The sequence below is a fragment of the Fundulus heteroclitus genome, chromosome 17, assembly GCF_011125445.2.
Source record: "Fundulus heteroclitus isolate FHET01 chromosome 17, MU-UCD_Fhet_4.1, whole genome shotgun sequence".
NCBI lineage: Eukaryota > Metazoa > Chordata > Actinopteri > Cyprinodontiformes > Fundulidae > Fundulus > Fundulus heteroclitus.
The window spans coordinates 14820155-14836029 of NC_046377.1; the positions used below are offsets into that span (position 1 = coordinate 14820155).

A 15875-nucleotide genomic window follows, 5' to 3' on the forward strand; every position below is an offset into this window, starting at 1 on the left:
GGAGGATGTCTCTGTGGCTACTTATAGTTTTACTCATTTTGAAGATGATTGGGTGCATTGGTTTTTATGTAGTAGTATCAGGGCAAGAGAAGAGGGTTGGACAAATGGATGTCACGCTGCTCTTTTTTTGTTTTAGATTTTTGACGCTTTTTATTGTTCTCGCTACACTTCAAAATCATGCACTCCTTTTTGATATATCACATAAAAAAGGCATTGCAATTTGCGGCTGTATGTCCCAATATTAAGGGGGGTTAAAAAATTAACTAAAAAAAATACAAGGTGCTGTGTTTTGTTTCATTTTAAACCAACTAATGTGATTTTAAGTTCAATTCTAGTAATGTGTTGTGGATGTATCACAAATATTTGATGTACCGATGAAAAATCTGATATTTCAAACAATACCGATAAAGTTCACTTTGCCTCAGTAAAGTTTTAGTTGATGCACTTTTTTAGCTCTACATTAGCCCAGGTATAGTGTGATATATGTATTGTGGTGTTGTTTTTTTTTCTTTTTTTTCACTCTGTCAACTCAACCAGCTTCCATGTTTCTGCTGAATAGAAGCATTCCCGCAGTTTCAAAATTGCTGTCATGCAAGGCAAAAATTTCAGTTTTTAATTTTTTCTGATCAGAGCACCTTCTTCCTGTGGTTTCTGCGGTTTAGGGTGGATGGTTATAACTTGGATGTCTCACGCTTCCATTTTCAGGTGATGGAATTGAACAGTTGTCCACAAAGCTCAGGATATTGTTTAATAACCAGTTAGCATCTTTAACACTTTATCCCTGAACTGTCTGGTTTAATTCTTGTTTTTTATGTTTCCTTTTGTTTTCTAATGGTCTGTAACAAACCTCCCGAGCCCTTAGCAAAACAGCTGTTTTTACACACTGGTGCACTCTTTTTTTCTAGTGTAAGATAATTTCCTCCTCAGTCTTAAGGGAACAAGTTGCAGGGGACTTTATTAAGTGGCGTTGGAGTAAAGGGGTGCCCCACTCTCTAGACTGTGTTGTAAAAAAATCCCTAAAACCATCCATTCTTTTCCCTGGACTTCATAATTATGCACCACTTTCCAGTGGTCCATCCCTTTCAATCCCAACAGCATGCATTGAAGTGGATGAATAGTTCTAATGCGGTTTCATTATTTTTACGTAGCACTGTTGTAAGGGGAGGTTTCCCAAAAAACGTTGTTAAAAACGGTTCAGCCCGTTTTTCAAATAAATTAATTTGTTTTACCCTTTACCGTACTGGTGGTGTCGTCGTTTCCTTTTGCGCAGTGGCTGGTAGTCTTAATTAGACTGAAGCGCGCTCAGTTTCAGCCCATTAACTTTCTGCTGCGTCCCAGCTGTGGGTTTGGCAAAGTACAGATCCGAGCTTTCCAAGAACCTGGTGGATCAGCTCCAGGATGTTTCAGGGCTCTGAGTCACGTGACGGGAGCATCCTCGTTCCCAGCTGAAGTGGCTCGGATTAAACGGATCTCTGGCCTCCTTTCAGAAAGCAAACATTTGGAAATCTGCTCCAATGACGACTGCCATATGGTAAAGTGCTTTTGATAAATCATAAATCCATCAGGTTGTCTCGCTTTATTACATTTTCCTTCAAAACGTGAACAAATAGACTCGCTTTCATACACGCGCAAGGAGAGGGCCAATTGGGGGGACCTCGCTTATCCAGAAGTGGGAGGCTAACATCCTCACAGATGTTCCTTGGGCAGACAGCAGATAAAAATACGTTGTAAACGCTTTCAAGGGGAAATATTTGACGAGCAAATATTAGCTCATGTGAAAACCCCGCACAAGCCTCGTCTTTGGGCCTGTTTAATGACTAATTGAATATCATTAGTTGGGTCCACACACACCAAAGTGGCACCGACACAAAGGCTCAGATTTTACAAAGCCATATGGTCCACATTATACATTAACCCTGAGTCAAATGACCGCAACACTGTGTGTACAGTCAGGAAGACGGGATGGAGGACAGGCGTTCTTGGACACCATCATCTCCATGCCAACCAGGACAAAGGCTAAATTAGGTGAGCGTTTTTGTTTATTATAGGAGATCTGACCTGGTTATCACTTCACAAGCTACTGCTTTACAGCAGGCATAGCGTGCGCCAAATAAAGCTGATTTAAATTAGCTACTCATAACTGATTATTTAAGCAGTAACCCCTTTATCGTTGTGCGTAAATTGCTTCATCTCTGCAGTGACGAGCGGGAGTTTTATTGCCTTTAGTGGCACAGCCATCGCGTGCGGCTCAAATAAACCTTTCAGATGTTCGTATTGGGTATTAAACGCGTAAATGGGAACATGCGGGTGCGCAACGTGGCCCTAAAGCTGTTGCTATTGTGAAAAATCTAGCCGCGTAAAAAGATGACCAAGATCTCTCCAAAGCGCACCGAGGTGCTGTTTGCGCAACGGAGCTGCCTCCTGGCTCAGTTTCCTCCTCCGCGTTTCGAGAGCGCAAGTCACTCAGAAGAATTACGGCGTCTCACATTTTTAGTCTTGCCATTTGTATACATTACATACATTTAGCAGACTATTCAAGACTTGAACTACTAATAAATATTAAGATGATAGCAATACACGGTTTTCAAAACAGCCGAACACCCAGAGTCCCGTTTCCCGACGCAATGTTCAGTTTGCCTTCCTGGCATTTAGTAATGCTTTATAACTGGAAATTAATTAACCCAAACCCGTCACCTTGTTGTTGTTTTTTAGATAGGGAATAATCTGGGGAGATTATTCAGACATTCTATGAAATATCGTGACGTATCTGTGCATGCAACGTTCAACAGGCAGTACTGCCAAATTTCCAATTGTTTTCTAAATCCAGTGACACATTTGTGATCAGTGGACCTTTTCGTGCTCTAAATTGTTTATGTAGGGATTCTGAATTATACCGAGGATGGAAAAATATTTTGAACGGGCAATAATTTAAAAAAATGAGCACTTGAAGCTTATGACGTGAAGAGAACAGAAAAAGGCTTCTGATTATGGCTTTGGGATGCTGTGTCGATTTTCATTACTTTGGCGACAGGATCGTTTCGTTCTGTTTCGTAATGCCTATTGGTAACCTTAATTATACATGAGGATTTTTTTTTTATTTAATAATTTTTTTTTGCCATTTGCAACGTCATTAATGAATTTCCCTATAGTTTATAGTGTTAGTTAAGATGCACTATTTAGACATCAGTATAAACACCTTTTAAACATTTATTTATATTTACTGTCTGTGTTTTGAACAAGTGCCTCCCTGAGTTTGACATTTTCACAATCTTCTCCCTTCAGATAAAGATGTACATAATAATTCTGCAGTGTCTCTTTGTTTTTGAGATGATCTCAACCAATTGTTTACCCAGTTATTATGTCATCAGAATCTATTTGTTCATTTGTTTTTGTTCTCTTCTAGATCATGGCCCAAGTTCATGTGTTTTGTGACAAATATGAAGAGGAAAACTGTGGTGTAACCATACAAATAAAAAAAAAAATCTTTTTTGGGATCTACAAGCTAATGGTACAAAAAAAGGTGATGGTAAAGATGCCATGAAGGTATGGAGTGCAGATAGAACCGGTAACTATGAAAAACCTGTGCCCACCTTACACATTTATTCTGCTTTTGGGTCACACTCAAATGTTCAAGCTCATCAAAAGTTTGAATATAAATTCAATATTTGCAAATGAATAAATCTAAAAACAAAAACTCCCAAATGATCCTTAAGACTTTCAGGAAACTCTTTGAACCGATGAGAAAAAAAGTTAAACTTTTTTAAAAGGCGTATCTTCCATTGTATCTGGTGTTAAAACTAACTAAACATTTCTGTTAATTGCATGTGCATTGAACAGGGTGTGACTGCCCCCCTGTGCTGTGTTCAGTGTAAGCCAGGATGGGCTTGCTCAGGGAGCAAATTATCTCAGAATGGCCATTGTTTGTTACTGCATCTATCTAAGTTGAATTTGTACATGACCCCCTGTACTTTTCTCTATACAGTGTGTAGGTAACATTACCAACAGAAACGTAGGCAAACATCATCAGTAGATCTTAAAACGTTGTTTATTTAGACAGTGGATTCAATGTTACATTAAAGTCAGGACTTATTAAAACATCACAATGTATTTGGCTGGCAAAAATATAGAGAGTACAAAAAGCCTTCAAATGATGTTTCTTACAGACTCACAGAGCACCCACCCTCAGAAACATCATGAGGCTAAAGAAACTAAATTGTTTGCATTGACCTCTGGTGTTATTGTGATGGGACTCACTTCAGACATAAGTCTGGTGCATTTTTTTTTATTTAACAGTACATTTTGAAATTCAAATGCACACACATATTCTGAATTAAAAAAAATAGGTCACTTAACCTTCACCAACATGTTAGACATTATTCAGGCTGTTTGGTTCATGGAGGCTCAGATGCACTCTCAATAATTAGCCTCTCTGACTTCTGAAGGGAGCAGCCAAGCCATCTGTAAATTAAACTATCAGGCTACAAAGTAGGAATTTGTCATTTTAAGTAGCAATTTCTTTTACAGAAGCTGTTTCCTTTTTTTTTTAGGATTTTTTTTACTAGTGGCTCGATTTTCGTACAATGGACTGACAGGAAAGGGGGTACAAGAGAGAGGGAGAGACATGCGACAAAGGACCACAGGTCGGGACTAAGGCCTCCGTACATCGTACATGGGTCGTACGCGCTAACCACTGCTCCACCGAAGCACGCTCCTAGCTGTTTGCTTTTTGAAAAGTCACTGCAGAAAGGTACAGTAAAGTAAAATTTTAGGGTCTGAGAACTTCCTGAGGAAATGAATCACTACATGGCAAGAAGGAGTTGAGGTGGTTCCTTGTCCCCCGCAAATGGGACATGTCGCTCCCCCATCCCACTCTGGTGTCCGAACCATATCGGCTATGTAAAAACTTACCACTGATAAGAAAGATGAATTCAATCTCATGTTCAATGTCTAACCATGTTGAAGAAGATTTAATAGATTTTCAAGGGGTGTTGCTTTGCATTATCGTTCAGTGACTTCTTTTATGTAAGAATCATAACTATAAATAGGTGTGTCATAGACATAGAAATTTAGATCTAAGCCTTGTCTAAGACAAGTTTTGTATAGCAATTGCAGAACTGCAGAATTGAAGATGTGTGGTAGGGGAAAAAACAATTTTAGAGTTATCAGTTATGAGAAGGGCTTATTTGGCTCCTATGAACTTTTTATATGCCATCCTACAGTACGTGGAATTCCTGATTTTATCTAATTAGATAAAATCTAATTGAGCCAAAATTAGATTTTATCTAATTTTATCTAATCTAAATTGATTTTATCTAATCAATTACTTTAGATTATTGCAGGCCAACACTAAGAACATATTTCAGATAAATATTTTGCAAACCAATACTTCTCATGGGTTTGAAGCATTTATTTGTTAGGTAATAAATGTGTTCTATTTTCCGTAACTTACCTCTAACCTGTATCATCATATGGTTAAAATGAATTATTTGAGCCCCATATATGTACACCTTGGTTTTCATCCCGTAGATGGTACCACTGTCTCAAATGATCTGTTTAGTTGTTTATCCTCCTAGACACTAATGAAGCTACTGCTGCCATTAACATTTTGTTTAAAGTTGAAGGCACTTCTCAACCATTGCTTCTATGCTGGTTGTTGATCAGTATTATGTCTTCGAATCACCAGAGACGTGGCAGATGGCTGCTTACACTGCCCGGGCTCGGTTAGGTTCCTGTCCGCTGTGGCCACATCCTTGCTGGTAAGGAGGACTTGCTGAAAGGAAGTGGCGGTTCTAGACCAAATTTACCAGGGGGTCAATGTGGGGCCAGTGTTTTTTCATAGGGGCACAGAACAAAAGAAATAAACGATAAAACAGGTTTAGTAAAATTGTTTAGTAATATTAAATGAGCCACTTGTGGCTTCTGGAACCCAGACCCATGATCTAGTAGATGAAAACAGTCACTGTAGGTGAAAAATAAAATTGGTCCAAGTTACCAATCACTTATGGTTTCTTTGCCAGTGCATATAATTGTAAGACGTGTATTTAATGTTATGTCTTTAGTACAGGGGCCGGGACCATTTCTATAGGGGCACTGGCCCCTATTTGCCCCTGTCCAGAACAGCCCCTGCTGAAAAGTATTATAACTATGAATTTGAATCAATGGAATTAATTTAGATCTGTAATTCAGCTGATTCAATTAGATGTTTCTACATATAATTAGGAGTTGCCCGTCTTTTCAGCTGCCTAGAGGGAACATTTATTGTAAATTGGCAGCGTATAAGAAATGCAAATGCAGACTTTTTCTATAAAGAATAAAAAAAAACAAGAAAAAGAAATTGTCAGAATGTCAATACAATGTTTGTCATTAACTGTTATGTTTTAAACTGCATGCAAATAATATAAATTTAATTCAATGTCGGTCCTTCATTGCACAAATTTAGGATATTTTGTCATTTAAATATATCCATTTAAAGCGCTATAAAGTGTTTATTAGGCGTCTGTATTGCATAGTTGTATGCTGTTGCATATTATGTTCTGCACTAACCCAAGGGTAAAAGTTAGTTTTCTGAAGCGAAATCTGCCCCCGGATCCTTTGAACGCACCACTGTCCGGGGTAACGCTGTGCTGACGTGTCGTACCTCTTGCCCCGGAAGTCCTCGTTTCAATTCGCTCACGCGGTTGAGAACGCGCTCCGTTCGCTCCCATTCATTGCGCTCCCTTTTGACCCGGAAAGGCTCCCTGTCTGTGTGTACATGCATGGCAAAGTCTGTTTCCGGTATAGCGTGAGTGCAGCTCTGTGTACTGCCTTTTTTTCTCTTGGCTTTCAATAGACCAGCCACTCATTTCAGGGTCCCAGCTCCCTCACCTGGTTCTCCATCCAACAAGCAGCTCAACTCAAATCGGCGGACATGGCTTCTGTTTCGGGTCCAGCTCAGGCAGCCCCTGTTTCGGCGTCTTCTTTGCAGAGAGGGATAGTGAAGATGGTATGAATGCCAACATGTGAAAATGAGAGCTCACTGGGGATACAGCTAGTTAGCTTAGTCAACTGATGGCTAATCGCGATGCAAACTGCGACTGGCTGTCATTTATTTTAACGCAACAGCCCACCTGACTCTACAAAATCGATTTTCACCTACTTTCCAGTGTTGTCATTATTAGGACGATAGGTGTCAAGCTCGTCCAGCTCATTTGGCTGCAGCTGAAAGCCGGCTAACGTTAGCTAGCTTGCTGCTACATTTGCAGTAGAGGAAACTGAGGGTTAGCACGTTTGTGTTGATAGTTCACTTTTAAGTGAGGGAACTTCTTTCTTTGTGGGGTTTGCGAAAATAAGTGATGTAAAACAGGTCACCGGCACGGTTTAATTTGCATTCAGCATCGGCTAAGCGACGTGGGAGCCAGTGGAAGTTGGGAAGTTGTTAACAGATGTCAAGTTTCTCAGCTAAGGGACGGCTAGCTGTTAGCTAATTAGCGTCCACTGTCCAGCACCTGTGAAGTTGAAATATCGTCTGTTTTTTAAATTTTGTAATGTCCGCGACGTCGGCGCTCGGCAGCAGCCGCAGCATTAAAGTCAGTTATTGTGATTTGCCGACACGTAAAATTTGTCCACTAGCCTGAAGGCTAACTCGACAAGTGAGTTTCATTTCGCTGTCTCTCCACGGTCTTGTCCCAGAAATGTCCCATTAAAGAAAACCGACTCGGTCGGTTCAATGCTCAGCTCTTTAATGTCTGTTGTGGTAATCTGGTATGTCTGCTTTTTTTTTTTTCTTTCCCTTTCCGTTTACAGTAGCGGACAGCGTTTCATGTGAGCTGGTCCAAACCAGCCGTGGGAAACTGACACGTAGCTCCAACTTCCTTGCCCCCCTGTAATCTCCCTCTCAGCCTGGGTTTGTGTGGGCTGGGTCCTCTCTCATTCATCTTTCTATGCCATCGTGGACATTTCACTCACTCTCTCTATTTTCTTTCCTCCACATGTTTTTTTTTTTGGCACAGAGAGGCTCAGCAGACCCACAACCTTTTCTGCCTGCCACCTTCAAAACCTCATAGGAGCAATATAGTTTTCCAGGGATTTAAATGCTAGTAGTTGAATCAGAAGCGGTGATTATTTTTTTGCACTGTTTCTGTTTTTGGTTATTATTAAGCATGTTAACCTTGAGTGAAAATTCCAGTTTTACAGTATTTACTAGGGGTGTAAATCACCAGCTTTATTACGATATGATGTTATATCGATTTCTTTGGATGATACAATATTCACTGATGTCACAAAGTCTGTTATGATTTCTGATCGATGTCATCTGCTAACCTAACACTGTTATTGATGTAAAGTCACATTAAAAAGCCAAATATGATTTGGCCATTTTATTTTTGAGCAGGCATTTAAAAAAACACATTCTAATTTTAAAATACTATTACTAATAATAGATCACCTGTTCACTTTAGTCTCATGCCTTGTGATTTCAAAATAAAGGCGCATTTTAAAATTGATAAGGATCGATATTTTCATTCTGCTTCGATGTCAGTGGCTCGTTAATCATTTAATCGATGTGGATTGATGTTGTTACACTGCTATTATTTACCCCAGAATAAAACATATCATTGGTTTTGTTCTATCAAACAAAGCCACATTTGGTCCCCATGAAGCTAAAATAACACTGATCAATTAGTCACAATTATTATTAAAAATCTAGCCTATAGACTCAGATAAAACAAACACTTCTCAGATATGTACGTTGTTGTACGTTTTTACTCAGCAGAATACTATTTTTTTTTGTTTTGCTACTCAGTATATCATGCTGAGATTAGCTATTTAGTTAGATTGGTGGATAATCCCCCCCCACACCCCCATGTCTTGTTTGCTACTGTTTTAAAATGGGGTTAACTAGAAGATGATTTTCCAATGGCTGAATTGGTCCTTATAAATGAGGGAATAGCATATCAGCCTTTTTTCAGCCGGCTTACCAGCAGTGCTCAGCTGCATGTCTGTGATGCTGGAAGTGTTCGGGGGGGTGGTTTTCCTCTTAAAGGAGGGGCTTATAGCGTTTGCTTTACAAGGTGTCTCCATCAATCAGGGATGACCTGATGAAATGATCACGTTTAATCGTGCCGCTATCTTTGGACAACAATATTGAAATGTAAAAATGCCTGAGATAATTTTCTGCTTAACACACAGTCTGGAATTCAACAGATCGACAAGTTTTTATTAATCAATACATTAAAATACAGACCGCAGCGAGTAATCAGCTCACCTGCCAGCTAACACACCTTTAAAAATGAGCGTAAACCCGGGTTAAAAGAAAAAGCTGTTTACTAAGAAAAAAAAATCTAATTGGGTAGACCGATCTTTCTAAATACAAACCAAGCATTTCTGTTGTCATTGATACATCTGGCGATATTGATGTAGTTTTGACAGATGCTTATCGTACTATTACATGCAAATTATCACTTACTAATTAGTATAATTAGTGGTGTCTGAAACTGACATTCTCTGTATATAGAGGTCAAGAATCTTTCTTTTCATTATTTAACCATAATGAAATTTAGGTGAGGCACCGGCTCAGAATTCTCACGGGCACGTGTCCAGACACACTGTTTAAATTGAATGCAACGACACTTCCTGAGAAGCTAGAAAGTGTGTTAGTATGTGAGAAACGGTGTGAGATCTAGAACCCGTGGAACCAGTCGTCCGTTTGTAAACATGTAACACAATACGAAGTGGGCTGTCAATGCTGAAAGTTTAATGCTTTTAAATTTAAGCTGTCAAGCTGTTGGCATTTTTTTTCTTTATCTAGATCATCATAACTTAAGGTTTAGAAACTTTAAAATGATTGCCTATAGGAATCTGATTGGAAAAGTTTCGTAGCCTCGTTGCTAAAAAAAGAATGCTGTCACCTTTGAAATCAGAGCAGGATGTGTTCCCGTTTGCCTCCTGTCAATTTGTCATGGCTCATCATGCTGCAGAGATTGCAGCTGCAGCTCTGCTGGGCTCGGGTGGAGTCGGACAGTAAGTTATGAGCGGCGGTGATTTGATGAGTTTATCTGGCTCACATCTAAGGTCAACAACGCGCAGGGATGCTCCCTGCAGACACGCTGAAGAGTTTGCACATAAACTGTTTGCTCAGTTTCGTGTAAATGCCACAGTCGTCAAACCGAAGTGTAGGTCATCTTTTTTTTTTTTTCTCCGTATTTAGCTACGTTATCACATGGCATGATGCAGGCCCTGCATTTGAATGACACGTCACCATAGCTACATCATACGAAGCTTCTGCCTCTGTCGAAGCTCAAGCTCCTAATCAGTGTTTCAGATTTTTCTGCACTGATTTTTTTTTTTTTAAGTAATTTGGATCTAGACCAACAAAATCTTTTCAGAGATTTTTTTTTTTTTGTTTTGTTACTAATTTGCAGTTTATTATGTGTGACCTGTCCAATCATATGTTGTAATATTATTGAATATTTCTCTTTCTGATATTAATGCTTGGTTTCATCCCATCGCACGCGTTTTCTAGCTAAAATAATTGACTTGCTCCATCAGTTTTTTCCTTTCTCAGACCGTTTTCATTTTAATTATTCTCCCCAGGTCCTGTCAGGATGTGCCATCATTGTTCGGGGCCAGCCTCGAGGTGGCCCGCCCCCAGAGCGCCAGATAAATCTCAGCAACATCCGAGCCGGGGCCTTAGCCCGCCGGGCAGCGCAAGGCCAGCCCGACACCAAGGACATCCCAGATGAAGTAAGCTGATTTATTCCACTGTGTTTACTTAAACTGGCCTTGTGCTGAGCAATGTGAAAGTGTTCAAACCCTGTTAAACTGCCTTGCATTGAGTTGCTTTACAACCACAAAGTTGAATATCTATTACTGGGTTTTAAGGCGATGGAGCAAAACAAAGCATGTAAATAACTGTGAAGTGGATGGAAGGATTCTAATTAGTTTGTACAAGTAATTATCTGAAACGTGTGGCATGCATTTTGTAATTGCGTGCCCTCGACAAAGCCATTCTAACAAATGAATATGCTTTGGTCTTTGTTCTGCTTGACTCTGGTTCCCAGTCTTTTTTATAGCACTTCACCGGTTTTCTTCCAGCATCGCCCCACGTTTATCTCCGACCATCTTCCTGTCTCACTGGCTTTCCTGTCCCTGCGGAAAATTGCTTCCAAAGCATGATGCTGCAGACGTGTTCACTGTGATACCTGCCGTTAGATTTCTACTCCATAAAGTGTTTTATGTACCGGCCAAATAATAGCGGACTGCAGGTTTTCCCAACTAGGTCCTGGAGCTCAACAAGGTCCTCCAGAGTTACAGCAGGCCTTTTGATAGGTTTGCAATTTTGCCAAGTTTTCCTGTTTATAAATGGAGCTGTGCTGCAGGAGATGTTCAAAGCTTTGGATGTTTTATAAGCTAAACCTGGATTAAACCTCTCTAGTCTAGCCCCTGGGCTGTCTGCTGGGATCCCTGGTCTTCATGAGACTGTTTTGTTCTCTGTTTTCTAACAAACCTCTGGAGATTTAATGGCCATATTCATACTGTGGTGGTATGACACACAGGTGGGCCTGTTCACTAATTCATTGACAGGCCCTGTTGGATGAGGCTGCAGGTGAACTCGCTCCCCTTGAGTTTGAGAAGTGTGGACACCGAGCTTTTTAAAAAGCATCTCAAGCCAGTTTTGAAAGAAAATGTTCTTGGCTCTGTGAATGCAGTGATGCTTATTGCTTTTAGGTTTTCTTTTGTACAACTCTTTATCTGTCTTGAAATGTTCTAAATAAATGGCTTTTCTTACTTTTACCTACAAAGAAAGCTGACAGTTATAATCGTTGGGTTTTATTAATCAACTGCCCATACAGATCAGAACTTTTCCGACACAAGTATTGGAGTTTTGCATTCGCGGCTCAAAAATCACACGGACAGCCGTCCTGAAAGTTGTCAGACATAAAATTTAGAACCTGTGAAAGACCAAATGGGCCCTAAGAGGTGAGCGTGAAATTGAACCAGTATTTTTCAACCAGCACTAAGGCGAGGTTCAGATATTGACTCTAAGATTTATTTTTACATGTTATAGATAGAGGCGTCTGGCAGAAATGGCGAAAGATGTCTTTGATAGGGGGGGACAATTGAAGATCCTTTTTATTTGACCTCGACTTGTATTGGAAAGTCATGCATCGACATATAAACTTAATTTAACCAAGAAATACTGCAATTCCCTCCTTGTTTTGAACAAAAAACTGAGACTAAAGCAGTTTTCTCTCCCTGTTCACTTTTACTTATATCGACGAGTCAAATGGCGTATTGTTAGGTCTAGCGCCTGATTGTGTTGCTGTTTGTTTAAAATATATATATATATATATATATATATATATATATATATATATATATATATATATATTTATTTATTTATTTATTTATTTATTTATTTATTTTTTTTTTAGCCGTGGGCCTTCCAAGCCAGAGAGTTCCTGAGGAAGAAGCTTATCGGCAAAGAAGTGTGCTTCACGGTGGAAATCAAGACAGCTTTAGGCCGGGAGTACGGCATGGTCTACCTGGGCAAAGGTGCACTGTCGCTTCAAAATCTTCATTTTACTTCTACGTTTCCCATGGATAAAACCACGTTACTTAATAATTTTTCTCCCATTTCATTATTGTGAAAATTCAGCATGTTAAGAATGAAATGCTAGTGAGAACCTGCCTGTTGTTTGTCCCTTTTGGCTGTAGATACTACAGGTGAGAACATCGCTGAGTCTTTGGTGAACGAAGGCCTTGCAACAGTCCGGAGGGAAGGAGTCAGAGGAAACAAGTAAGATTGGTTGATCGTAAAATGTTTAATCATTAATTTATTAATCTTGTTTTTCTCATTTAAAGTCCATCACAATAACATGTTTCATTTGAACATACACAGTTCAAACAACAAGATACATCTTTAAACAAGTTTTTTTCTTACTGACTAAAAACATGCCAAGCTAAAGAAAACGGGAAGAGTTTAAGCTGCAGAGCCTTGAGTAGGAATACTTGTTTTATGGTTAGTTACTCCGTGTTCTTGAAACAACTTGTTTAAAAATGGAAGTTACCTTGGAGACATTACTTCTTATGGGGAGCTTTAGACAGGATTGTTGCATTCTGAATTATATCTGTAAGGGTCTATTTAGGTTTTTGGCTACGAGCTCTCACAGTAAAAAGAGCAATAGTTCCCATGTACGTGGGGTTTGTCGTGCAAAGTGCTATGCAGCTGCTTTCAGCATTTAATGTCGAGTAAGGTAAGATGCTTCTTATCTCCAAATTAAAAGGCTGTCTTAATGGTTTTCAAGGAACCTGGGCTGCATTTTTATTCACCCTTTCAGATGTACCTTTTTATTCTTTTATTTATGAAAAATCAGACAACTGCTTTGTTGCCATTAGGATCTTCTTAGTATGTTACTAATAGTTCTGTCACGATAACACATTTTGCTGTAGGATTTTTTTTCTAAAAGTTATTGCGATAAATTTTTATATTATATTTTATATTAAGGCAAAGATATCCCCTCGACCTGCCAGTTAAGACAAATGAAGCGAGTGGCATCATTTGGTAAAAATCCCAAAAACTCCCACCCTGCAACGGTCGTGTGTGGCCTTGATAACAGTTGAATTTCTTTTCACACTAGCGTTTCTCTGGCTCTCCCTCACCAGGCTCTCATTTAACTTTGAGAATGTGCCTACCTGACACAAGCTGGGTTCCCCCCATCGTATTACAAGCCTGGCTTTACACCGCCCCTCTTAGTTTTCCTAAAAATATTGATAAAATCTCTGCTTGTCTCTTCCCATGAACCCAATATAGTTTGTCTGGTCTCACAGGCTAGATGTATCGATATGCCCCCAGATATATAACAGCTAATTTACACATCATATACAAGTTTTAGGCTCATTAGCTTACTGTGGTTTTTGTTGCTGTTATAAAGGTGTTGTGCATTTATCCTGATTCCAACACCTAAAATCCATCTTGACAAGCTGAAGTGGTTCAAGCCATGTTTTTCTGTCCCCAAGGGGGACTATAGATATTACAGCAGCAAGTAGGACATGGGATGTAAGGATATACAAGACTCACAAACACGAATGCCGTTACACATTTAACTAAAAGCATCTAACTGATGGTATATAAATATTTTGCATTTAAAAATGGTCATAAAAAAGAGAAACCATTAACATCAGCATTATTTTAAAAATGATTTAGGCTCAACATATCAAAGTTGCGCTTTGAAATTGAAAATGTGAGTAATTGCACTGTAGGTCTGCCTGGATTCTGAAGTTTCACTTGGAACAGAATCTGGACTATATCTGTTTAGCTGAACTCAAAATGCTTCACATAACAACTGAGCCGTGTTTTAAATGTTATAGTTAAACCTTACACAGCACCCTAAGACTTAAACTGTTTCATGACTGTAACGATTCATGTTCAGTGTCTTCTTTTATTTATTTTTTTATTTTTATTAAACTGCTACTATCACCAAACGCATTCACTCACCCGTCCAGATAATCTAAACCAGGTGTTCTAATCACTTTGATGGTCACAGGTGTATAAAACAGAGCGCCCAGACATGTAGACCATTTCTACAAACATTTGTGAAAGAATGGGTCTCAGTTCAGTGAATTCCAGCATGGTTCTGTCCAGTGGGGAAATTTCCTCGCTTCTAATTATTCCAGTCAACCGTCAGTGGTATTACCACAAAATGGAAGCAATTGGGAACGAGAGCAATTCAGACACTAAGTGGTAGGCCGCATAAGCTGATGGAGTGAGGGCAGCAGATGCTGTGGCACATGAAGCACAGAGGTCAGCAACTTTCTGCAAGGTCAATTGCTGCAGACCTCCAAGCTTCATGTGGGCTTCAGATTGGCTCAAGAAGAGAGGTTAGAGAGCTTCATGGAAACTGTTTCCATGGCTGAGCAGCTGCATCCAAGCTATACATCACCTAGTGCAATGTAAAGCGTCGGATGCAGTGGTGTAAAGCACGCTGCCACTGGACTACAGAGCAGTGGAGACACATTGACAAATTGTGCTTTTCTGTCTGCTAATCTGATGGATGAGTCCGGGTACTTGTCTGACTGCATTGTGGTAATTGTAAAATTTGGTGAAGTTGCTCTTCAGAAGTTGGGCTTGGTCCTTAGCTCCAGTGAAAGGAACTCTGAATGCTTACCAAGAGATTTTGGACAATTTCATGAATTTGTATCAACACGAATGAGCACCAGAGCACAAAGCAAGGTCCATAAACAGATTGAGTTTGGTGTGGATGACCTTGACTGGCCTCACTTTAACCCGACAGAACACCTTTGGGATGAATTAGAGTGGTGACTGAGAGCCGGGCCCTGTCGTCCAACATCAGTGTCTGACCTCACACACGTGCTTGTGATAAAATTGTCGAAAATGACTATAAACGCGCTCCAGAACCTTTTGGACAGCCTTCCCAGATGAGTTGAAGCTGTTAGAGCTTCAAAGAGAGAATCAATATCATATTGAACTGTATAGATAGGATGGGAGGTCACCCAAGTTAATGTGGGTCAAGGCAGGTGACTTTTGACAATATTGTGTATTTTGGTTTTGAACAGACTCTAGATGATGATTATATGGTTACTTATGCTGCTTTACAAATTTATAACATTTACATAAACTCATCCAGGTGCGATTGTTTCATATTCTCACACATGTATACACCTAACTGACAGAGATTCACAAACGGGATGCGCAATTAAAAAAAACCTAATCTTCACATCAGCAACATCTCATTGTTGCATTACAAATTGAAACGTTGAATAACAGTGTCCTAATAATATACTTTGTTAGGCAGGGCTATATTGTGTCACTGAGACTTAATATTTTTGCTTTAAAGCTTTAACTTGCCACTCTCCCGTTTATGTAGCAAAGAGAGGAA

General features: G+C 39.6%; 1 protein-coding gene across 1 annotated transcript in view; it reads left to right on the forward strand.

Moving 5' to 3' along the window:
* The first annotated feature begins 6751 nt into the window (after positions 1-6751).
* Positions 6752-15875, forward strand: part of snd1 (staphylococcal nuclease and tudor domain containing 1) — a 229366-nt gene continuing 220242 nt past the window's right edge. The window contains exons 1-4 of the mRNA XM_012869710.3: positions 6752-6982; positions 10570-10719; positions 12411-12531; positions 12694-12775. Coding sequence (XP_012725164.2) covers positions 6908-6982; positions 10570-10719; positions 12411-12531; positions 12694-12775 — 428 coding nt within the window. The 5' untranslated portion in view covers positions 6752-6907. The remainder of the gene's footprint in view (positions 6983-10569; positions 10720-12410; positions 12532-12693; positions 12776-15875) is intronic.